This window comes from Carassius auratus, unplaced genomic scaffold (genome assembly GCF_003368295.1).
Source record: "Carassius auratus strain Wakin unplaced genomic scaffold, ASM336829v1 scaf_tig00216192, whole genome shotgun sequence".
Classification (NCBI taxonomy): Eukaryota; Metazoa; Chordata; class Actinopteri; order Cypriniformes; family Cyprinidae; genus Carassius; species Carassius auratus.
This window is the reverse complement of record NW_020528450.1, coordinates 205,155-230,468: the sequence shown is the minus strand read 5'-3', so window position 1 is coordinate 230,468 and position 25,314 is coordinate 205,155. Positions and strand designations below refer to the sequence as shown.

General features: G+C 37.8%; 1 protein-coding gene, 1 long non-coding RNA gene and 1 pseudogene across 2 annotated transcripts in view; 2 read left to right on the top strand and 1 right to left on the bottom strand.

Moving 5' to 3' along the window:
- The first annotated feature begins 1,647 nt into the window (after window positions 1–1,647).
- LOC113097361 (uncharacterized) lies at window positions 1,648–5,194 on the top strand (annotated as a pseudogene).
- Window positions 5,195–5,313: 119 nt separating this feature from the next.
- LOC113097367 (uncharacterized) lies at window positions 5,314–7,428 on the bottom strand. Its single transcript, XR_003288825.1, has 3 exons — window positions 7,165–7,428; window positions 6,302–6,359; window positions 5,314–6,186 (listed from the first exon to the last, which is right to left on the bottom strand). It is a non-coding gene; the product is annotated as an uncharacterized LOC113097367 (long non-coding RNA).
- Window positions 7,429–11,594: 4,166 nt separating this feature from the next.
- Window positions 11,595–25,314, top strand: part of LOC113097363 (complement C3-like) — a 40,485-nt gene continuing 26,765 nt past the window's right edge. Inside the window, exons 1-13 of the mRNA XM_026262613.1 lie at window positions 11,595–11,665; window positions 11,741–11,936; window positions 12,077–12,245; window positions 16,143–16,216; window positions 16,381–16,469; window positions 16,644–16,726; window positions 16,814–16,901; window positions 23,867–23,969; window positions 24,097–24,217; window positions 24,308–24,423; window positions 24,538–24,690; window positions 24,772–24,975; window positions 25,117–25,308. Of these exons, the coding sequence (XP_026118398.1) occupies window positions 11,595–11,665; window positions 11,741–11,936; window positions 12,077–12,245; window positions 16,143–16,216; window positions 16,381–16,469; window positions 16,644–16,726; window positions 16,814–16,901; window positions 23,867–23,969; window positions 24,097–24,217; window positions 24,308–24,423; window positions 24,538–24,690; window positions 24,772–24,975; window positions 25,117–25,308 (1,659 nt within the window). The remainder of the gene's footprint in view (window positions 11,666–11,740; window positions 11,937–12,076; window positions 12,246–16,142; window positions 16,217–16,380; window positions 16,470–16,643; window positions 16,727–16,813; window positions 16,902–23,866; window positions 23,970–24,096; window positions 24,218–24,307; window positions 24,424–24,537; window positions 24,691–24,771; window positions 24,976–25,116; window positions 25,309–25,314) is intronic.

The following is a 25,314-nucleotide window of genomic DNA, read 5'->3' as shown; positions in this document are numbered from 1 at the left end:
CAAAGCATGGCGGGAGTTTCTGGAGAGCGCGGTTCACCTGCAGTGTTTCAAAAGAGGTAACAGCAAACACATAACATCAAGCAGTTATCATGAGGCAGGACTCACTTTTATTTCATCCAGTGTCAATTCTGAAGGCTGCTTTGCTTCTATGAGTATAATATCTTATTTCAGACAAGTGGGGGAAAAGCCCTAAATACACATTTACTTTTTCTATTTGTATCTGCAGATTTAAAACTAAAGTTCATATATTTAAATGCTTTTTTTCTCAAAATGCAACAGAGAACAAACAGGGTTATTAGTAGTTACTAAAACTAAAACATGTAACAAATGTAATCTTTTCTCATTTTAGTTTAACTTCAAGTACTAAATAACTAAAACTGGAATAAAAAATGGTAGTGCTTTATTTTATGGTGTCCTTTGTTACATGTTACATGCACTTACTATAATGATAACAATAAATTATGAATAATTGCATGAAACTAACCCTAACCATATAGTAAGACAAGTAGCTGATTAATATTACTTAGTACTTTAATATATTAATTATATCGTATCAAGAACACCAAAAAGTGTATTTAATCAGTAAAAAGTGATTAAAAGGGGGAAAATCCCCCTTGTAAAATCCTTTAAAATACGTAGAGTTAATGAAACAAGAATTGTGAGCCCGGGCTTATTAAGCTCATATTTCTGTTCTGGAAATGTGTGCATATTGGTACACATTAATTAGATAGTGCCTCATTTGCATATTTAAACATTTCAGAAATCTTGTAATACAAAACAATCGTCTTAATGTGCTATGAAGAATTTACTGAAGAAGTATGGTGAAATATTTTTAGTTAAATCCACCTACAACTAAAAATCATCTTCTCACCCTAACATCGTTCCAAAACCATTTGACTACCTTTTACTTGCGGAGGCTGTTCATAAGAGATGTTTTGAAGAATGTTCATGCTGCTCAATGAGGTCTAATGATATTAACCAATGGCATTTAGTGCCTCCCAGTCTTAAACATGCAGAAAACCAATGGCATTTAAGTTTCACAGCAGAGGATTTAAGAATAACCGTGGCACAGCTGTATTGTTTCTCCCCATTATCATGTCATGTTGTACTCAGTTTATCGATGGCCGGCTGAAAATACTTGACAGGGCAAAGAGCTGGATGACGTGTTTTGAAGAAGAGGTGCTTCAGTGTGGTGCTTCATCTGGTGCGTGTTTACATTCCTCACAGAATCAGACTTGTTTGTTCGTTTGAATCATTTTACACCTCTTCTGATTGTGATCCCTCCTCAGGTGGCTCGTAAACTGGCGACTCGGCCCGTGGGTGGGAAATTTAAAGGTAACCATTTACTCATACAGGAAATATAACTATGGAAGACAACCCAATACTTATTCTTATGATACTACTGCCAGTATGCATAACAGTGCACATTATTTTCAGTAATCAGCAAGATTACATAACACGTTCTTTGTACAGTAATTGTTCAGTTTCACAGCAGAGCCATGCTTGACCCTCCACTCCTGTCAGACAAATAATACTAGAATGGACATCAAAATATTTGTTTTGTTTTTCTTTATAACTCATAGTTGACTTACAAAAGCTTGTTTTTACACAAACTAGATTAAAAAAGCTTACTTTCTCTTTGCACAGAAAGGGGGTGGAGCTCTGATTGTGACCATGGAAGACTACAGCGAGCAAAGCAGTGAGTATTTAGACAGTACTGTTCAAAAGATTGGGCTCGCTAAAGATTATTATTATGTTGAAAGATAATTTTCTCTGCTGACCAAAAAGCTGCATTTACAGTATCTGAAAAAAAAGCATGGTAAAAAGAGTACTATCGTAAAATATAATTACAATTCGAAATAATGTACAAATTACCATACAATAAAGGAAAACATTTATTTAAAATAGATATATTTTAAATGTCTTTACTGTAACTTTTCATTTAGTCCTATGTTGAACATTGATTCATTTAAAGAAATCATAAATCATATGCTTAACAATCTATTAATTTGTAATGTGCTGTTGTGCATTATTAAATATTACATGAATAGGTTCTTGCATGACATAATTACTCTTTACATCTCAGACCAAACACCACAGATTGGGGCTGAAAAACCTCCTCTCATCAAAGGTGAGTTTATATTCCTTATATTGCATATGCTTCCTCTGTGTGTACTAAATATGTGATTTAACGCACATTTCTGTCTGTTAATGTTTAATTGTTGGCACTTTCAGGACCAAAGTGAAGCTCATAAGCCTACAGAGGGGCGGGTCTGTGTGTGAACCGCACACGTATCGCCTCATCCAATCAGACTGCCTTCAGAATCGCTTACCAATCACACAGCACTTTGGCCGGGTGAGTCACACCTGAGGGCATCCAAACTAACACAGAAATGACATTTTATAAAGCAAAACCATAGGTGGAAAGTCCAGGGACCAAAGAGTAAAAGTCCTGCCATATTTTTTGCTCCACCCATGAACTCAGCAGCTGATTTCACCAGAGGAACCAATCTAAATTTAATTAGTCACTTAATTATCTCATTAAATTTAAACTCAAGACTAGTTTGTGACTTGGAAGGAATGACTTTGTTTCCTCCTCTGATGAAATCAGCTGCTGAGTTTTATCCAATAAAATTAGCAATATTGTGGAATATTATTAACATTTCAAAGAACTGTTTTCTGTGTGAATATATTGAAAAATGTTATTTATTCCTGTGATCAAAGCTAAATTTTCAGCAACTTTACTCCAGGCTTCAGTGCCACATGATCCTTCAGAAACCATTCTAATATTTTGATTTAGTGCTCAAGAAATGTCTGATTTTTATCAATGTTGAAAACAGTTTGTGTTGCTTCATATTTTTGTGGAAACCCTGATATATTTCAGAATTCTTTAATGAATAATAATTAAAAAATAATTTAAATGAACAGCATTTATGAGAGACATAAATATTTTATAACATTATACATGTCTTTACTTTTGATCAATTTAGTGCAACCTTGTTGAATAATCTCTCTTTTTTTTTTTTACTGACTACTTTATACTGTTCACTGGATTAATGAATATAATTCATGCAGTTTGGCTCCACCTTGTGTTCAACCACAACACAACAGATTCACTTTACTTTGTAAATATGGTTTGTTTTTCAATACTCTCTATGCTACTTTGTGTCTCAGTCTCGACCACGCCGGCCGACACGCAAGCATCCCAGCCACCAGGGCAATGAACAACAGACAGAGGATGACAACACCAGCTATGAGGACAGGTGAGATGAGAGGACACAGGTGCATGGATGACTTGCTGTTTTTTTTGTTTTTTGTTTTTTTTTAACAATGCATTTCCCTGTTCAGTGTAACAGAATGTCCTGAGCAGTGCTCTGGCACCAGCGACTTACAGGAAGAGGATGATCTCTCTCTCTTGGCCGACCCGGAGGAGATGGACCTGCTCGGGGAGATCTTCGACACGCTGAGTTCCCAGAGCTCCAGAGAGCCAGGTTTACTGTACGGCACACGCAGCCTCGACCTCTTCAGCTCCGACAGCAGTGACTTCATCTCACATGTAAGGCCTGGATCCTCTCACACATTACATTTAAAGTTTCAAGCCAGAACTATTAATATATATTACAAAACAAAATTACTTCATTCAAAAAAATGTGACATATTAATGAGACTGAATCGGTTAATGAGATAATTGTAGCAACATAATTGTAGCATAATTTTGGATAAAATGTCAACAGCATAATAAGGCTTGTTTATTTTAAATTCCAAACTTTCATTTCCAATTTTTTTATTTTATTTTTTTTCTAAAGGTTAAGTAAAGGAAGCCATTAGTGATACACCATAAGGGTTAAATACTTAATGACTAAAATGTAAAAAGTAATAATTTCAAACATATTTAAGGTGAACTGAGGAAATAAGATGGCTTTGCTGGATGAAAATAACATGATCAAGAAAGACTTCACTAGTTAACTGAATTAGTGTCAGTCTTACCTGACTGCTCTTTTGAAAACTTTTTGAAATGGTGGGAAAGGCCACACTCTCACAATTTAATTTCTCTTTCAGAAGAGTCTGGCCAACCCAAGTCAGGAGAGTCTAAGTCTCTCTTTTGGAAACAGCGAAAGTCTCGTGAGCTGGGAGGAGGAGCTTGAGGAGGGGCCTGCTGGCGAGGGGGAGGAGCCTGCTGGTGAAGGGGAGGAGCCTGCTGTCCTGATTGACAGGCCGGAAAATGAGATTAACGAATTAGAGAAGGATTTGACCGAGTTAGGGGAACATCTGTGTTCAGATCTACAAATTCTAGAAGATGCTTCTCTGGATCCTGAAGTGGGTTCTGAGGAGGAGCGAAAGGACGCCTGGCCGAACAATGATGGACAAATGAATGGATCAGTGGAGGAAAGCTTGGAAACCGAGACAGTAGTTACAGAGAGGACAGAGATGCAACCTGACAAAGAACTTCAGAAAGAGCTTAAGACGACAAATGCTTTTGGCCCAAACGGACCAACAAATGAAGGAATTATCTCCGCAGATTCTCACAATGTAAAGATAGACAAAAAAGAAGAGCTAGATAAGAAGAGCACTGAACCTCTATCGCCAAACATTTCGTCTACCGTAGCTCTGTTCCAGTCCTCAGCTGACTCTTCTGGTTCCCGAGGGTGGGATAAATCTCTAAAAGCTCCCATCAGGTCCCAAAAAATCTATGTGGGATCAATGACGGGCCTGCAGACTGAAGTACAAAGTCTGAAAGAGCCTGTTTCATCAACACCAGAAGAACAAACCCAGGCTCCCGTAAAGGTCTCGGAGCTGAAGAAGAGATTTGAACATTAGCTCATCACAAACCAAGCATACTGAAGCAAAAACTATACTGAAAAGACTTTTTAAGATTGTCAATTACAAGTCTAATGAAACAACACTTGAACCCCATTTTGATTCTGGTGAGGCAACATTGCCGAGTCAAGTTCGAGTTCGGCGTTTCATACTGAACTTTGAGATTGTGGAAGTTTTTTTGTCTCATGTACCTGTTGGTTAAAACTCAATGCTGACATCATGTAATAAAGTCGATTTAAAGGCAATGCAAGTTATATCGCTTGCATTAAAGTAAATCAGGCTGATTTCACCTTTCATTGTAGCTAAATGCATTATGTTATTAAAATAAACTGATAAATGCACCGATTCTGACCAATAAAGAAAGTCCGGTACTTTTTTTATCCAAATGTATTTAATAATTTATAAAACAAAATACCCTTATCAGAGATTACAAAGCACCATGCTGCTAACTCAGAGCAAACACTGACACAGCCAAAACCAAAATCTCTCGAATGAAACTGAGGACAAGGTTGTTTACTCACAGATGCATTTTAATTAATCATACACAGTCACTTCATCACGTTAGGATCAAAAAATATGGATGTGTTACAGATATTACAGAAATGCTAATCTAATACAAAACAACATTTGTGCAGTATATATATTTTTCTCTCCAAAAAAACTAAAAATAAACAAAATAAATTACCTGCACCATAACATTCACATTTAAGTCATTTAAAGTATTCAGTATTACAATGGTAAACTATTTTGGAGGTAAAGCTGCCATGTGGCTCCTTCATAAAGACTCTCAGGTGAGTAAACAAAGTACAGGTGAAGTCAAACTTTGGCTCTCCTTGTAAACCATTCTGGCTTCTATTTTATTTTTGATGAATGCACTTCCTATTGTCTTCAGTTATCCCAAGTGTGATCCCAAGTGTGATAGCAAAACCTCTTCATGCATACTTGAATGGATTTGTCAGCATTAGCAGTGCATTGTGAAGTGAAAGCATTCTCGCCATTCTTTCAAAAATGTCAGATGAATACCCACCACCACTTCATAGGTTCTCCATCCATGATCCTTCACTTGGTTGTCAGGACTGCACACGTGTGTGGACTCCACATAAATATCAATATTAAGTTACAATGAAAGTTCTGTGGTGGGCTTTCAGCATCGTTCAGATCAGTCTCTCCTCTTTGGGCAGCGGGAGAGCGAGCCCGGGTCTCTCGGCTCTGTGGTTCCTGGCCTGTTTGCGTTCCTCCGCACCGGGCTGGTATGATCGCTCCATCTTCTGCCTCTTACGGAGGACGCACGAGAACAGAACCAAGACCAGAGCCAGCAGGAACAACACCGGCATGAACAGGGCCGACGCGCTCTCCAAACTCATGATGCTCCACACAGGCACATGTGAACACAAACACACACTGAGAATATCTGTGTGACTGTCCGTTCAAGAAGACACAAGATGTGAGTATCCGCATGTGTGTGTGTGTGTGAGCAAAGTACCTGGTTAATTGTGACTACACAGTGGTCACGCTTTTACATTTTGGAAGGGAACTTTAACCTAGTGGAGGAGGAAGATAAAAGCAAGAGGTAAATTCCTAGAGTTCACAAACACATTCTCAGATGAGAAGATCATTTCAAAAGAGTCTACTGTTCGGCTGTGGACTGACGGGGTTAATTATTAGTCTCGAAGAACACTAACATACAACTAACTACAAGGACATCCACAAAAAAACACATAACACACAGCTGAACTCACTGTGAAGCCGTACCAAAGCTGTATGGCTTTCAGTAAATGAACTAAACTGGTGTCCTTAACTAATTTTGACTCTGAAAGACCTGTAAATACAGCACATGATGCTATTTACTAATGGTGTTTTTCTGAAAACGTCAGTGTTTATTCATTTTAACAAGTACAATTCTTCAAAACAAGTCACACAGACAGAATTTACTTTTTGGGGGGGTAAACACACACACACACACACACACACACAAAGAAGCATAAATGCAGCATAAGAAAATGTTGGTCCCTATCAGGATGGTGATGTTTATATATTTTTAATAAATTATAGTCAAACAGTAAGTGTTAAACTATAAGCTATATATTGTTTTTCTTTCTTTCACATTTCAGGAGTAAAAAAAGTCAACAAGACTAACAAACTATTAAATTACAACAACAACTGACGTATATAAATTACATAATGACCACAAGTGGTGTTTTCAGAGCTTAACCAGCTTTCTAAAGTGAGTCCTGGTGAATTCATACACAAACAAGATTTAATTTACAAAACTATATCCAACATGTCTCCTGAGATTTACAACGAACTATTTAAGATCCTAAGAAACAAAGGTTAATTTAGACATACCTCACATTACATCCCTCAAGCACGATAATACCAGGGTATTCTTCAATACACTGCCGAACTATACACCTAGTTGCTTTATATGGAACTTTCGTTACTGATGATCAATTCTTCACAGATTATTTAAATTCCGAGTTTGGAAGTCATGTACTAAGCAAGCAGCGGCTGGGTTGGAGTGAGGTGAGCTTTATCAGATGAGTCAGTCAGTCAGTCAGTCACGGAATGCCGGTGGAGAAGCCGGTTTGACGAGCTGCTTTCAAAACACGAACAACCACCTGACTGAAAGAGAAACTCAGCTTACCTGAGAAACTGATGTGTTTCCCGCGGAGGAACTGTTATTGTGATTATTTTTCAGTCTCAAAAGATCAAGACCGGAGCGTCCAAGCGAAGAGCGCGAGGCAGTCGCTTTTCTTTTCATCCACGCGCTCATGACAGCTGCTCTCTCACCTGCGTCCGGAAGCGCGTCAACTCGCTCTACCTGTTCCTCTCACGAAACTCTTTGTCCAAAGCGCGCGTTCACACTAACTCATCCCTAAATTGCCTACATCCCTTACAGAATAATAATAATAATAATAATAATAATAATAATAAATTATTATTATTCAAAATATAGTTAACTTCAAAATGAATATCAAATGGGAGACCTGTTGTAGGTTAGCGGACATGAAGTTGACATTAATGATTTTTATTATTATTATTTATTTACTTTTATTTTTTTCAGGTTTCATCTTTTGCTGTAATAGTTGTAATGGACTCTTTGCATTGGTAGAACCATTGAATTATTATAAATGATAATTTACTTATATATTCAATCTCATAAAGTGAAAAATGTATTAAAAAATTAAATTTCAATATGATTATCATCATAGCAAAGTTTTTTAAAGGGCTATACAAATCCTGATAACTTTAGGTGTTTATTTAGTGATACTGACCAGCACAGTGTTCTTGTGAGGGTCAGCTCATTAATATAGTGAAATCATAGCATTAAGCTATCTATATAGGCTATATATATATATATATATATATATATATATATATATATATATATATATATATATATATATATAGTACGGACCAAAAGTTTGGAAACATTACTATTTTTAATGTTTTTGAAAGAAGTTTCTTCTGCTCATCAAGCCTGCATTTATTTGATAAAAAATACAGAAAAAATTTAATATTGTGATATATTATTACAATTTAAAATAATTGTTTTTAAATTGATTATACTTTAACCCTTAGGGGACTAAGCCCTTTTTGGTCCGTTTTCTCTATTTTTACATTTCGGCTTATAAACCATATGTAATGAGGATGGACCACCATGTATTTGGTATCAATGGATTCAGAAGACCCTAAGCTACCATAAGCATGCATGCAATATGTCTATAAAGGAAGTATGAGTGAAAAATTTTACAATATACTAGAGAATTTCAAAGACGAAAATTAGATTTTTGTCATTTATTACTGAAAATCCTACCTCACACAACAATAGTTAAAAGTTTTTGACCCAAAAATATATTTTTCAAACTCTTTGCTTGACAGAAATGGGTTAATGTTCAATCAAATGTGTAAAGATCAATTAAATAATTAACTTTTTTAAAAAACAGTCCTAGGCGTTTTTTTTATTTTTGGGACTAAGCCCTTTTTGGTCTGTTTTCTCTATTTTTATATTTGGGCTTATAAATCATATGTAAAGGAGATGAAACACCCTGTGTTTGGTATCTATGGATTCAGAAGACCCTAAGCTACCATAAGCATGCATGCAATATGTTTATATAAAGGAAGTATGAGTGAAAAATTTTACAATAAACTAGAGAATTTCAAAAACGAAAATTAGATTTTTGTCATTTATTACTGAAAAACACACAATATAGAACAGTTTTTGAACAAAGAAAATATATATTTTTAAACTCTTTGCTTGACAGAAATGTGTTATTGTTTAATCAAATGTGTAAAGAACAATTAAATAATTAACTTTTTTAAAAAACAGTCCTAGGCATGCCAGTGAGCAAAGCAAGGCCTCTCCAGGCCTTTCCAGTAATTGTTCCAGAGCTTGTTCTGCCGTAAATCTTTTACTGCTTGCCATTTTGATAAAACAATTCTGTAATAATGCTGTATCTCTCTCGAATTTATCTCTTTGTGCTCGCTAACAGTCCGATCACTTTCTGCTTTCTCCACGTGATGCGGATTCTCCGATCGCTGGAATTTAGCTCTTTGTGCTCGCTAATATTCCGATCGCTCTCTGTAACACTCCGATCGCGTTCTGCTTTCTCCACCCTGATGCTGATTCTCTGAACGCTTATTGATTCCATGTCTTTTACTTTAGTCCAGCCAGCTTTTACAAGGCTACAGCAGAGCTACAGAGTCCTCTGAATCGCTAGAAGACATAACCTTCCTCTGATTGGGTTAGAAAAAGACTCCTCCCAGCGGCAATTTTTCCATTGGCTGTTGCGTGTTGAATCTGCCTAGCACAATCTTTTTCATTGGCCTGTTTACGCAGTGGTATTGCGCAATAAGGGAAGTGTTTAATATACAAACTGGACACCGCTGTTTTCAGCGGAATCTGAGGAAGACGGCAAAAAAACCCGCATCTCTCTAGCATTAATAGTTTTTGAGATAACTACACATTTGTAAAAGTATGCCATTTTGGGCGGTACCGCCTAATCCGTCCCCAGAGGGTTAAATTATAATTTATTCCTGTGATAATTGTCTTTTTGACTTTTTATTCTAACTATATTTTATTTTTGCTGTTTTTATGTGAATTTTTGTTTGTCACTGTTGTTGAGATTCATATTCTGACTCTTATTATCTGTGTGTGCCTAAAATTAAAACTCTATAAAAAAAAAATAAAATAAAAAAAAAATTCTGAATAACACAATCACAAGAGATGCCTACAAAATGTATAGAAAATACAGACTATTTAGTTGTGGAATCAAAGCTTTTCAAAAAGTTACAATCAAAAAGAAGAGAATGTAAATGAGCTCAATGATTAAGGTCAAGCAATGATTATATTAAAACATAATTATCACCATTCAATGATTTTTGCTCTTGGCAAGATCCCAACTAAAGCAAACACTGATCACTATAATGGTGACACACAAATTGTGATTTTCTCATTTGGTGAGTCTGCTTGTTAACATCAGGTGTCTCCAATGGTCAATCATAACTCAATTAACTTCTTAATTATCTCATTAACTTCAACTCTGCTTCAGTGTTACTTTTAACACTGCTCCAGTGTTTATATGAGTCCACACTCAGAGTGTTAAATTAACACTGGAGATTTTGCTGTGTGTGTGTGTGTATATATATATATATATATATATATATATATATATATATATATATATATATATATATATATATATAGGGCTCATAAAAGCACATAATAAAAATGCTACAGTTGTTTGTTAAAGATGTTTAACAAAATGTTTAATCACTTCTCCTCTACTGACAGTGACATTCTCACTGGAGCAACCTGAGATTAGAAAGACCCACTTTCCTAATTATTGTTAACATTTATTTGAATAAAAAAGTAATAATAACGTGTATATGAATTCTAGAGGAAAGATGATGTTGTTAGTCAAGTTAAAATTTGTTCAGCAAATCTCATTTAAGCACAGCTTACAACACCACCATAATTTTTATTGACAATTTAGGCCTTCTGTTCAATAGTTCTCTGGATCCCTAAAAGATCAACAGAGCAGCTGCCAATTTACCAAAGGTTGAATTTACACAACAAGTATAATCATTTACAGGAAATCATTCTGATTCTTAAAGCAACTGAAATTAATTCTTCAAGCTCTTTATAAGTCTCCTGTCTGTTACACAAAACTACACTCAGTTCCACAACATTTTGACATCACAACATTTATTTAATATTCCGTAGGTCATTATGGAAAGTGCGATGCATTTCAGATATATAGTTTACATTTTGTTCTGTAAAAAAATAATTAGGGAATTTTATTATTTAGGACTTTTGGAATGCAAACGTATTCATGTAAAACAGACAGTTATGCCTCTAGTTCAGTACATTTGTGAGCTGCAACCATAATAGTCTGAATATGTAATTGTTTGGTTTCATGTGCATATGGGTTGCATAATAACATACATAATAAATAAGATAAAACAATAGTATTAATGTGATTAAATAATATTAGGAGACATTTACATTATATAGGGATGCACAGCTTCATCACTTAGTTTTTTGTTTTGATTTGTTTTTCTCACAGACACACAAAAAAAAAATAGCAATAAACAATATTGTATACGACGACTGGAGATCCACCCCTTCCCAAATGTGTTGCCTAATCGCCATGATGGGAAGAGGAGTGACAAACAGAGAGAACAGTTTGGACTCAGGGTCGTGGAGGCAGGTATAAATCTGAGCTACTGCGGGTTCACAGACACTCACAGAAAGAGACACATAGACAGTCAGGATGGAGGTGAAGCTACTACTTCTGACTGTGGTTCTTCTCTCCTCACCGCTTCTCACACTATGTCAACCGCTGTGAGTATCAAACACTGTTTGTTCATGGAGGCATTAATTGATCTGTTCTCAAATGCTCTGATTTTATATCCTCAGATTTGTTCTGTCAGCTCCTAACTTGCTGAGGGTGGGCTCCTCTGAGAAAGTGTTTGTGGAGGCTCAGGATTACACTGGAGTAGCTTTTGAAGTGAAGATCATAGTCAAGAACCACCCCAAAAAAGACAAGGAGATACTGTCTCGATCAGTGAGACTGACTCCAGAGAACAACTTCCAAATCCTTGAAGATATAAAGGTGACATCACTTTGATATACCTTTTTACTTGTGTTGGCATATATGTGATGTCTCTTGTACGGTTAAAACTATTTGATTTGTAAAATGCCTTTTAATTTGTTCTAAACTGGCAGGGGACTAATTCATTTCCCGTTGTTTAGATCCCTGATGATCAGGACTACTTCTCTGACGATCCTCTGGAGAAGCAGTATGTGTATCTACAAGCTCAGTTTCCATCCACCACTCTGGAGAAAGAGGTCCTGCTCTCATTCCAGTCTGGATATATTTTTGTACAAACAGACAAACCCATCTACACCCCTGCTAGCACAGGTATGATTAAGTGATAGCATTTTTTTTATGTATATATAAATATAGAGAGCATTAAAGGGATACACAGCAAAATCCCCAGTGTTAATTTAACACTCTGAGTGTGGACTCATATAAACTCTGAAACAGTGTTAGAAGTAACACTGAAGTAGAGTTGAAGTTAATGAGATAATTAAGAAGTTAATTGAGTTATGATTGAGCATTATTAAAGACACCTGATGTTAACAAGCAGAATCACCAAACCAGAAAATCACAATTTGTGTGTCACCATTATAGTGTTCAGTGTTTGCTTTAGTTGGAATCTTGGCTTGTGATAAATAAAATATATTTAGAATAAAATGTTACAATGACAATTCAGTTCATAATTTATTCATGCCGCAATACATGATGGGAGCCATGGATACATTTTTATTGGCTACAACATGCTTTTTTGTTGATGGTCACCATTGTAGTAATGCTTACGTTAATTATTGATGTCTGTGTGTCTAGGCTAAATATATATATATATATATATATATATATATATATATATATTAGGGCTGTCAAATGATTAAAATGTTTAATCAAATTAATCAGAATTTTCAGTGGATTAATCATGATTAATCACTGTTTGCAATTACACCTGAATCCTAACCATTTTTTTTTCTGAAATGCATACCAAAAGATAAATAACAGGACACAGATACATAATTTTCATGTATTGATTCATCAATATGTGGTTCTTTTTTTCTGGATTTCAAAAGTTTAACATTTACTTTAGATCAAATTTACCTGAGCACTATATCAAACCATGCCATTTAACTACAGATAGTGTAAGAGTTTTAGGTGAACCAGTGGTTAAATATAGCCACATATCTATGAAATTATGCATAGAGAAACTCGAAAGAATGAACTCAGAAACACAAACATGCGCCCTCTGCACTCTGGGCACACTTTTGTGAGGTGTTCATTTGCTCTGCCACAATACTTTAGGATCGATATTTTCACGTTCTGAAGGCTTCAAGTGCCAGTAAAACCAAGTAAAAATGCATATGCCTTTCCAAACAGCTGTAATTTTCGCTGCATTGCATGTAGGCCTTCTGCGCATGCGCAGTGTGAAACACAGGACGCTATTACAGGAAGAAGCTCCAGCATACCAAAGTCGTCTCTCTTTATCGAGCTTGGCATGAATGTATTTGAGAGTTACTCGGGTAAAACCTTAAGCTTCTTCGGAATTTTCATCGCGGCATATATATATATATATATATATATATATATATATATATATATATATATATATATATATATATATATATATATATATATATTTTATGTAGAACTAAATAAAAAAAAAGAAAAAAACATTTCGTATTATGTCAAAGAATGCTGAATCTATATATCTTTCACCTAATTTATACACGCAATAAAGAAATCACAACTCAGACCTTCAGGTCACTCCATGACAATAGTTTAAAACCACAATCAATGCCACTTTGCTCTGGTCCTTCTGTATGTTTTAACTCAGTTGCCACACAAAATCAAAAGTTAACAACTGAAGGGTCAAGGTCCCAACTAAAGCAAAGACTGACCAGTATAATGGTGACACACAAATTTAGATTTTCTCATTTGTTGATTCTGCTTGTTAACATCAGGTGTCTTTAATAATGCTCAATCATAACTCAATTAACTTCTTAATTATCTCATTAACTTCAACTCTGCTTCAGTGTTACTTTTAACAATGCTTCAGTGTTTATGTGTGTCCACACTCAGAGTGTTAAATTAACACTGGAGATTTTGCTGTGTACTCACCCAAAATTAACATTTTGTATTTAACCCTTAAACAGGCAAGAGTGGAAAATGATAAGCAACAAATATTTGGATGTCATTTTTTATATCATCTGAGCTTAAGTAAAACATATCCAAAATAATTTTAGAAATATTTTATAAATTTTGGATTTTATGAGTTGTGACTCCCAGGTCACATTGCCTGATTAGGGTATAAAAAAAGGACCAAGTCATTCATTTATTTTAACAAGCTCCTCACCTAGTGGGTGGTGTCAGGTTTTTTATTACACAATTTATTTGAACTACTCTATAAAAAAAACTTTTCTCATCTTGACAAAACACATATCATCGGAAAGTTCTGAGTCTCTTTGATACAGGAGAATGCATAAAAAACACCCAGTGGCTATTTTTGGTACAACGCCTAAAAATCTCTTGGGAAGTTAAATTTTGTGATATCAAATTAAAATTTAGAACACAAATTGATTAGACATATGACTTTGATATGATAGTAATTTTAGAGTATTATTAAAGTATTAAATTAAGTATTAAATTATTTTGTAAAATATATATTTTATATAAAATATTTAGAGTACATTTGATTTAGAGTAAATGTAATTGTTTTTTGAAGTTACTTTTTCTTTTTTAAATAAGACCAAACTTATGCCAAAACATTCTTAAATTACAACCATTTAAATTTTGTATAGTGTTACGTATATTCTCAATATACCCATACTCTCTTTTTTATACCCTAAACAGGCAACGTGACTCAGGAGTCACATACATTTCAAAGCGTGCTAAATAATAACATAAACAACATATGACTCATTTTTTTTTTCTTCAGCACCCTAAGACAATGCTCAGAATTAATATTAGCAGTAATATATATATATTTTTTTTTTCCAAAAGAAAAGTAAGTTTTATACATAATTACCTACCTCAAAATCTGAATGTTCTCCACCACTGGCAGCCTTGTTGGATTTAGATCAGGCTGACTAATAGATCACTGAAAACTTGAAGCATGTGCCCAGCATACTTGAAAAAGACCAGGCATTGATAAATTATAAAAGGATTTAATAAAGTGTTTTTATGCCCCAAAAAAGACAATAAAAACTATGTGACTCGTGGGTCATGTTGCCTGATTTAGGGTTAATCACTTACCCCCATGTCGTTCCAAACCCGTAAAAGCTCCGTTCACCTTCTGAACATAATTTACGTATGTAATTGTTGCACAAGGCTATGAATTAATATGCATTTATTGATAAGAACTATTTAATGTATTTTCATTTACAGTAACATGAACCCCAAGTAGTCAAGTAACTAAAGTGTTTTTTTTTTTTTTTATAAGAAATCGACTAGCAGAAATAACTAGTCATGCAACCACTAGTTTGGAATGACATGGGGGTAAGTCATTAATGACAAAATGTTTATTTAGGGGTGGAGTATCCCTTGAATGCACAATGTGAATTTGAAATGTGTTTCTTCAGCATGAGATCATATAGATTGTGTGTACATTTTCAATACAAAATAACTTTGTATTGTTTCTGTTTTAATGTACTTTTAAAGTTTGGATCACATTACATGTGTAAATTGTATGTTAGTGAATACTTTTCCAAATGTTTTAGCCCCGTCACGTCACTCACAGCCGCTTGCACATGTTTTGTGCACAAGCTGCATGCAGCCTAAAATTAAACTGCTTAATGACATTGCTCATTGACATCCCTAGTGCATGCGCACAATATACTAGCAATTCAAATTTACAGTAGCACATCTGTAGTGTCAGTGGCCTCTGGGTGGTTCCACAAAATGGGTGTATTTACTTTTTAAAAGGATGAGGTTTTAATTTAATTTTTAAACTGAAATTATTTTGTATGAAGAAAGTCTTTAAGTGACTATGAATTACATTGTGTCAAATCTGAGGTTAAGTTTAAAATGTGTCAAATTTGAAGCTAAGTTTAAAAAAAAAACATATTATATGTTGGAATACAAGATATGCTATTATACTGTTCTAGTTGTTAGATATTGTGAACTATTGATGGTGCAATTTTTAACACATTTAACACACAACAACAACCACAATCATAATACATTTAACTTTCAAACAAAGTGTTCCAGTTTCTGCTTTGGCCTCTTTTGCAGTTCAGTACAGGATTTTCTCTTTGACGCCCAACCTGGAACCACTCAGTCAGTCGGGAATCACAGTGGAAATCATGGTAAACACTGTTGTTTCACACACACACACACACACACACACACACACACACACACACACACACACACACACACACACACACACACACACACCAACACTCTCATTAATGACATTTCATCTGTATGAGCATGATTTGTGTTAATGCTGATTTCTGTGTTTCTGAAGAATCCTCAAGGCATCACAATTTCATCAGAGAAGATATTTCCAGTCAAAGGAATGAAGTCTGGAAAATATCTCATTCCTGAGATTGCCAGGTGTGTAAAACAATATCAGGAATGAAGCTATTCATATATATATATATATTTGTGGTTTATTTGTACAGTATATGGTTTAATTATTTATCAATAAACAGCAGAAAAACTCTGTTTATGGTACGTTATCCCCTGTTTTCATGTGCATGATTCTGGATGTGTTTCTGTTTGTTTCAGTCCTGGGATCTGGAAGATTATCACACTATTCTCAAACACTCCTCAGAAGAAGTTTACTGCAGACTTTGAGGTCAAAGAATATGGTAAGACCTTAGTCAACAAAATCTTGTTGTGTAAGATTTGATAAGTATTTTTTTATTTATTTATTTGTTTGTCTGGTGTGGTTTTAGTACTTCCAACATTTGAAGTCAAATTAAAGCCCAGCAAGTCATTCTTCTATGTGGGTGATCAGAGTCTGACAGTCGACATTGAAGCCAAGTAAGAGAAAATATATTCTACTTCACTTTATTGAAAATTAATCTACAGTGTCAATGCTTTGATTTAAAATAGATCTATGTGTAAACCACAAATTAATGCACTACAACCAAAAAAAAAAAAAAAAAAACTTTTATTTCCGTGTTGAGATAGTAAAACTTCCAAAGTAACAGAGACATTAATCTTTTCTCAAGATTAATGACTTTGAGTTGTGGTTAATTCTGTTTTTTGGTAGTATGAACATTGTTTCTATTGTGTTAGTCACTGCCCAGTAGATCTGCACTGAAACTTAACTTAACTTAAGGTAATCAATGCGTTATGTTTTAGAAACTAACAAATACATTTTTACAGCATTTATTGATCTTGTTTAATTCATAAATAATATAGTGCACTGTTCAAAAAATAAATAAATAACAATAATAAATAAGGTAACACTTAGTTCCCTATCTGTCGGTCACTACGAGTTATGTCGAACGACATATGGGGTCTCACTTGGGAGGCCAATCATCTCTGAGTTTAAGAGAAAACGCCAATTAAAATTGGTTAGTGGATTTAACATACCTGAGCCACTACCCGTGTCAGCGGGTATAAATAAGGCGACAGGTGCATCCACTCATTAGATTTTTGCTTCGGAGCCGAGTGGCTGTATGAAAGCTGTTATACTCCACAAAGCCATTCATCTGCTGTGTCGGGAAGCTTTTCTGGTTGGTGGTACGGTGCAAACAGCGGTGTCCCTTTCAGCGATTCCCCTGGGCGCTTCAACCAAGAGAGCAGATTTCTTAAAAGAGCAAATCGCGGACGATTCGCGTCTTTTTAAAGACGTCCTTCTGTTCTCTGACCCTGGTCGGTTACGCGATTCAATTCGCCCGGCGACCTCCCAAGTTCAATGGCATCCTCGAGACTTTGGTGGCAGTCCGGGATCCTGCTGGCGAAGGATGCAAATGAGCCGGTCCCTCCAGCCGAGATGAGGGCGGGGTTTCACAGCCCTTTCTTCATCGTACCCGAGAAAAGCGGTGGCCTTCGGCCTATCCTGGATCTGCAAGTCTTGAATCGGGCCCTGCCCAAGCTCCCGTTCAAGATGCTGACGCAGAAATGCATTCTCAAATGCGTTCAGCCCCAGGACTGGTTTGCAGCGATCGACCTGAAAGACGCGTACATTCATGTCTCGATCCTCCCTCACCACAGACCCTTTCTGCGGTTTGCATTCGAGGGCCAGGCATAGCAGTACAAGGTCCTCCCCTTCGAGCTCTCCCTGTCCCCCGTGTCTTCACGAAGCTCGCAGAGGGCGCCCTTGCCCCACTCTGGGAAGTGGGCGTCAGGATGACTGGCTCATTATGGCATGGTCCCGAGAGCAGTTGTGCGATCACAGGGACTTGGTGCTCTGGCACCTCAGTCAGTTGGGGCTTCATGTCAACCGAGAGAAGAGCAAGCTCTCCCCTGTGCAGTGAATCTCTTATCTCGGTATGGAGTTAGACTCGGTGAGTATGACGGCACGGCTCACCAGCGAGCGTGCCCAGTCAGTGCTGAACTGCCTGAGTTCCTTCAGAGGCAGGACAGTGGTACCACTGAAACACTTTCAGAGGCTCCTGGGGCATATGGCATCCGCAGCCACAGTCACGCCGCTAGGGTTGCTCCATATGAGGCCACTTCAGCACTGGTTGCACTCCCGAGTCCTGAGATGGGCATGGCGCCGCGGTACACATCGTGTCACCATCACACCGATGTGTCACCGCCAATTCAGCCCCTGGTCGGACCTTGCCTTTCTACGGACCGGCATGCCCTTAGAACAAGTGTCCCGGCATGTTGTTGTCACAACAGATGACTCCAACTCAAGCTGGGGCGCGACATGCACCGGGCAGGCAGCTTTTCTTTACGTCGGTTTCATCTGCTGTTGCTGGACAACACCGCACGTACAACACCGCGGCTGTTTTGACATCAACCGACAGGGCGGTCTACGATCACGTCGCATGTCTCAACTCGCCCGTCATCTCCTCCTCTGGAGTCAGACGCGGCTCAAGTCGCTGCACGCTATCCACATCCCGGGGGAGCTCAATCGTGCAGCCGACGCTCTCTCACGACAGCTCACTTTCCCCGGGGAATGGTGACTCCATCCCCAGACGGTCCAGCTGATCTGGAGTTGATTCGGGGAAGCCCAGGTAGACCTGTTTGCTTCCCATGAGTCCTCCCACTGCCAGCTGTACTATTCCCTGTCCCAGGCCCCCCTGGGTACAGATGCAGTGGCACACAGCTGGCCTCGGGCTTTACGCAAGTATGCGTTTCCCAGTGAGCCTGCTCGTACAGACACTGTGCAAGGTCAGGGAGGACCAGGAACAGGTCCTGTTGGGTGGCCTTACTGGCCCACCCGGACCTGGTTTTCGGAACTCATGCTCCTCGTGACAGCCCCTCCCTGGCGCATCCCCCTGAGGAGGGACCTTCTCTCTCAGGGGCTTGGCACCATTTGGCACCCGTGTCCAGATCTCTGGAACCTCCATGTGTGGCTTCTGGACGGGAGAAGACCCCCAAAGATGCCCGGTCAGAGTCGTGCTTTCTTTCCTGCAAGAAAGGTTGGAGCGTGGGCTGTCACCCTCCACCCTGAAAGTGTATGTGGCTGCCATTGCAGCCCATCACAATGCAGTGGACGGCCGGTCCCTGGGGAGGCATGACCTGATCATTAGATTCCTGAGGGGTGCCAGAAGGTTACATCCTCCTAGGACACCCCTGATTCCCTCCTGGGACCTCTCTATTGTCCTGGCAGGACTTCAGAGGGGTCCCTTTGAGCCGCTGGATTCTGTCGAGCTTAAGTTCCTGTCTCTCAAGACAGCGCTCCTGATCGTGCTCACTTCCATCAAGAGGGTCGGGGACCTCCAAGCATTTTCGGCAAGTGAAGAGTGCCTTGTGTTCGGGCAGGCCTACTCTCACGTTGTCCTGAGACCCCGGCCTGGATACGTGCCCAAGGTTCCCACCACTCCCTTCCGAGACCAGGTGGTGAACCTGCAAGCGCTGCCCCTGGAGGAGGCAGATCCAGCCTTGCCATTGCTGTGTCCCGTAAGAGCGCTTCGCATATACATGGACCACATCTGGAGCTTTAGAAGCTCTGAGCAGCTCCTGGTCTGCTTTGGAGGTAAGCAGAAGGGGAAGGCTGTCTCTAAGCAGAGGTTGGCCCACTAGATAGTGGAGGCCATCGCCTTGGCATACCATTCCCAAGGCAAGCCGTGCCCCCTGGGAGTGAGGGCCCACTCCACACGGAGTGTGGCCTCCCCCTATGCACTGGCGCATGGCGCCTCTCTGGCAGACATCTGTCGAGCTGCGGGCTGGGCGACACCCAACACCTTTGCGAGGTTTTACAACCTCCGTGTAGAGCCAGTTTCTGATGATTCTGACTAGCCATCTCCACAGTACAGTGGATGTGCCTTCAGAGGGAAATGCACTTTTTTCAATTTGAATGTTTTTTTGTTGTTGTTTTAAGAGAAGACCTTTTGATCTTTCTATATACAGGTGCCTCCCCACATAGCAACATTGTGTTGGCCCAGATCCGGCCCACATCTGGCACCCCGTGAAAAGATGATCTGGCCCACATGCAGCGTGGAATGATGGCACTTCGGCGCACCGCTCCTGTTTGCCAGATTTGAGCCACAAACAGGCCATAGCAATGCCACATGTCAGCCAAGAGTAAAGAAATTAACCAGAAATTGACCTTATCTGAGCCACGAAATATGTGTATATTAAATATGAAGTAATTTCAGCCTTAAAAAGCCTGTTAACAAGCAGAATCACTGTAGGAAAGAAGAGAACAGAAAAAGAGATAAGCAGAAACACAAGAACTACAACTGACTTCAGCCACAACCTTAGATGAAATCAACTGAAGATAAAAGAAGACATTAAATCTCTGGAGATCTCAGCAGAGGAGGAATAAACAACTCCACAAACAGCTTTACCAGCTTCTCTTATTACTAAACCAGATTTACTTTATTTTTTCATTTTGTGGCTCAGATAAGGTCCAGTTCTGGTTAATATCTTTACTCTTGGCTGACATGTGGCATTGCTATGGCCTGCTTGTGGCTCAAATCTGGCAAACAGGAGCAAGTACACCCGGCTGAAGCCTGCAGATCGAGGTGGGGCTGCACCTGGGGCGGGGCTGCATACCTACTCTGATTGGTTCGATCGTCTTTCAAAAACATACATGATAGGAAATGTGTGCGTAGTTGGTGTAGGATGGAGAATGCTGTTTAAAAAGCTAAAAACGCTGTAAAGTTTTATAAAGCCTTTACTCTAATGCTTTTTTTATTGTTAACTTGACTCACTATGTCTGATTTATTGAATCAAGAGATGTTAGCTGCTGCAAATTTACTCTTCTTGACCAGATTAATTCACAAATGAATAATTGGGACATTCTAAAAGCACACTTAAAGTGAAAGTTAGTGGCTTTATGCATTAAAACAGTGTTTTAAAAAGACCAAACTCAGTAAACAAATAATTAATAAAGCATTCTATTCACAGACAAGCAGATATGAGCACAGAATATGAACACAAAGCGTTTAATTTCCACCCATAACCTGCTTGTCTGTAATTAAAATGTGCTATTAAAAATGTTTACTGAGTTTGGTCTTTTTAAAACACGTTTTAATGCATTACGCCACGTTACGCGTTTTCATTTTAGTCTAATGGTTTTCTATGGGAGGAAAACGCTTAAAACGTAATTAAACGCATTGCATTCTTATTCTGGACTCATCTGCCTGTCAGTGAATAGAGTGCTTTATTATTAATTTGTTTACTGAGTTTGGTCTTTTAAAAACACTGTTTTAATGCATTAAGCCACGTTAAACCTAGAATGTCCCGAATCATTCCAGCTGATTGAAAATAATCGACTCAATGGTCACAAAATGGATATCGGAGAATATACCAATTTAATATAAATAGATGATACTTTATAAAGTTTATCTCAATATTTGACAGTGGCTGTGAGACTGCACTAAAATAAGAGCACAATTATCATGAAATTGTGTTCGTTACTATAGCAACGGTTTACAGGTATGTCCTTTCAGAATCATCACTGGCCGATAGAAATAAAAGTCGATTTCTTCACTTTCAAATAACAAGGAGCAGCGTATTTTCCTGAAATAAAGGGGAGAAAAAGTCTATGTTTTGCAATGTATTAAAGAAAATGAAAAGTTTCATAAAAATTTAATTGGCAGGCACATTAGTCTATTGCAGTGTAATTTATCAACTGCATGACGGATAATTATATGTAACAATAATTGTCTTGTCATGCTATATAAATTAAAACAGTAATGATACACCCCTTTCATTTTCCTTTCTCATACTCTGATGATATGAAATAATAAAATTTTCTAAAATTATTTAATTCATAATTAATTCTTCCATCTGAAGACCTGATCATCTTACTGTGGATTATAAACCCAATTCATTTACTATATTCGTATGTTAGCCTAAAGATCAGCTTAATTAAACAACACAATCATTTCAGGGACATGGCGAGTTACAGCCAAATGTTTTTTTTTTTTGTGTGCATTATGAAGGCTTTATAAAACTGTACAGCGTTTTTAGCTTTTTAAACCATTTTCTCCGTCCTACACCAACTACGCACACATTTCCTATCATGTAAGTCTATGAAAGACGATTGAACCAATCAGAGTAGGTATGGGGTTGGACTGCACGTGCAACCCCGCCCCAGGTGCAGCCCCGCCTTGATCTGCAGGCTGCAGCCGGGTGCTTCTCAACAGGAGCGGTCCGCCCAAGTGCCATCATTCCACACTGCATGTGGGACAGATCATCTTTCCACGGGTGCCAGATGTGGGCCAGATCTGGGCCGACACAATGTTGCTATGTGGATAATGTGACTTTTATAGTGTTTTCTTTATTTTATTTATTTATTTTGTTGTTATTGTGAGTGTACACAAATAAACCGTTTCTTTTGATGTATTACTCATAATCTTTGAGCAAAAATAATGGTGTGTTTTAATTGTTGTTACTTTTAACTGGAAAAATATATAAGTGATTGTGGTATGCTTGAAGCATTTTACATCTATGGATTTTATTGTAAGCAAATAAAGTGTTGATTTGTGAAGACTTGATTGATCAAACATGGTAAATGCACTGTTGGCCGCTGGCAGCTTAGTTGTGACTTTAAAGCATTAGCTCAATTCCAAAATAAAAATTCTGCGATGCTTTACCTCCCACCCCTATGTCATCCAAGACATTGATGTCTTTCTTCAGTCAAAAAGAAATTATGGTTTTTGAGGAAAACTTTACAGTATTTTTCTACATATTGTGTACTTCAAGGGGATAAACGGACTGAAGGTCCAAATATCAGTTTCAATTCAGCTTTAATGGGCTCTTAATGATCCCATGGAATAAGGATCATATTTAGTGAAAAGATCGATCAAATTAACTTAAATTCCTTTAAAACCAATCCTTGAAAATGGTGTTCATTGACATCCTTCGACTGTATAAATGAAAGAAAATAAAAAGTTTATCGGTTCATGTGCTGCTTGAACTGAGGCAATACAGGGATCTGTCCTGACAGATTAAAGAGCCACAAAATATTATTTATTTAATTTCTTTAAAAAAAAAAAAAAAAAAAAAAAGTCAAAACAAGACTTTGTTTCTAACCAAAAGTGAACAGCTCTGTCTTGCTGTCAGGGTGTTGTCTATTTCCACTTTGCTCTGCGATGTATTTTCCACCGTGTGAGAAGATGATGTGTGGTGTGAGAGCAGCATGGCTTTTCGGACATAGTAACAGTAACTAAGGTGGACAGGTCTTTGCAAAGGGTCAGTTGAACAGATTGATATCCTTGGAGTTTAACTGACTTGGTGTTATACTGTGATGATTAAGTGTTCCCTTACTTTTAATATGCCTGAATCAACTAGACATGGTTAAGTTACACTAAGTGAAGTTAATTTGAACTAGTAATCAGTTTTTACAGCTGAAATTGGATGTACTTTTATAGGTACCTGTTTGGACAGAAGGTGGATGGCAATGCGTTTGTGGTGTTTGGTGTGATGGACGGTGAGAAGAAAATAAGTATTCCTGCATCTCTGAAAAAAGTTCAGGTGAGAGACATTTAACATCTTCCAAGTTAGGATAAGTCCAATTTCTCCTCATTTAGAGGACAATTTAAAGAAAGAAATTTAAAACTGTTCACTGCATCTTGTCATTTTTTCTTTCTCATATGAAAAGATCATTAAAGGAGAGGGTTCTGCAGAACTGACAAATCAGATGATCACTAAGACCTTTCCAAACATTAACCAGCTGGTTGGAAAATCAATCTATGTTTCTGTCAGTGTTTTAACAGAAAGTGGTAAGACTCAACAGATACTGTACATATGTATGCACGTTTACATAAATGTGTGTGATTGAATGCGAGAAGCTAGTCATTTGTGTGTTTCAGGCAGTGAAATGGTGGAAGCAGAAAGGAGAGGTATTCCGATTGTGACGTCACCGTACACCATTCACTTCAAAAAAACAACACAATTCTTCAAACCTGGAATGCCCTTCGACATCTCGGTATAAAACATTGCTAAGATAGTTGAGATCCTGAAGGGTTATAGGAAATGAGAAACAATTTCATCAATTTATTAACAGAGATCACTCTTGTTTTGGACTACGTTTTAAAAAAAGGTCTATGTAACAAATCCTGACCAGACGCCTGCTGTGAATGTGGAAGTGGAAGTGGTAGCCAGTCAGGGGGCTGTCAAAGGTAAAACAAAACACAATGGCATTGCGAAGGTTACAGTCAACACTCTGGGAGGATCTTCTACACAAGAGATCACTGTAAGACCTGCCAAGATGTGCAATAAGCTGTTTATTTACATTTAATTATTGTCTGTGTGGATCAGCATGCTTTTTTTTCAGGCAAAGACCAAAGATCCACAATTAACAGACGGTCAGCAGGCAGTGAAGAAGATGACAGCTCATGCCTACATTCCCAAAGATGGCTCCAAAAACTACATGCACATTGGTATTGATGCTGCTGAGCTTCAGATGGGTGATTCAATGAAAGTCTTTCTGAACACTGGACAGAGTCCTGGAGTCAAAGATCAAGACTACACATACATGGTAAATATAATTGTTATTTCTTATTCATCTGTATGACAAATGTAACAGTTAATTGCATCTATGTTTGATTACTACCACAGCTTGTGTTTAAAACCACACAAAGCTGCTAACAATATTTGTACTCATCTGCTTCCTTTTCAGATCTTAAGTAAAGGTCAGATTGTAAACGTAGACAGGTTTAAGCGAAGAGGACAATCTTTAGTGTCTCTGCTTGTGCCTGTAACCAAAGAAATGGTGCCATCCTTCCGCTTTGTGGCCTATTATCATGTGGGCTCATCTGAGGTGGTGTCTGACTCAGTCTGGGTCGATGTGAAAGACACTTGCATGGGAAAGGTGAGT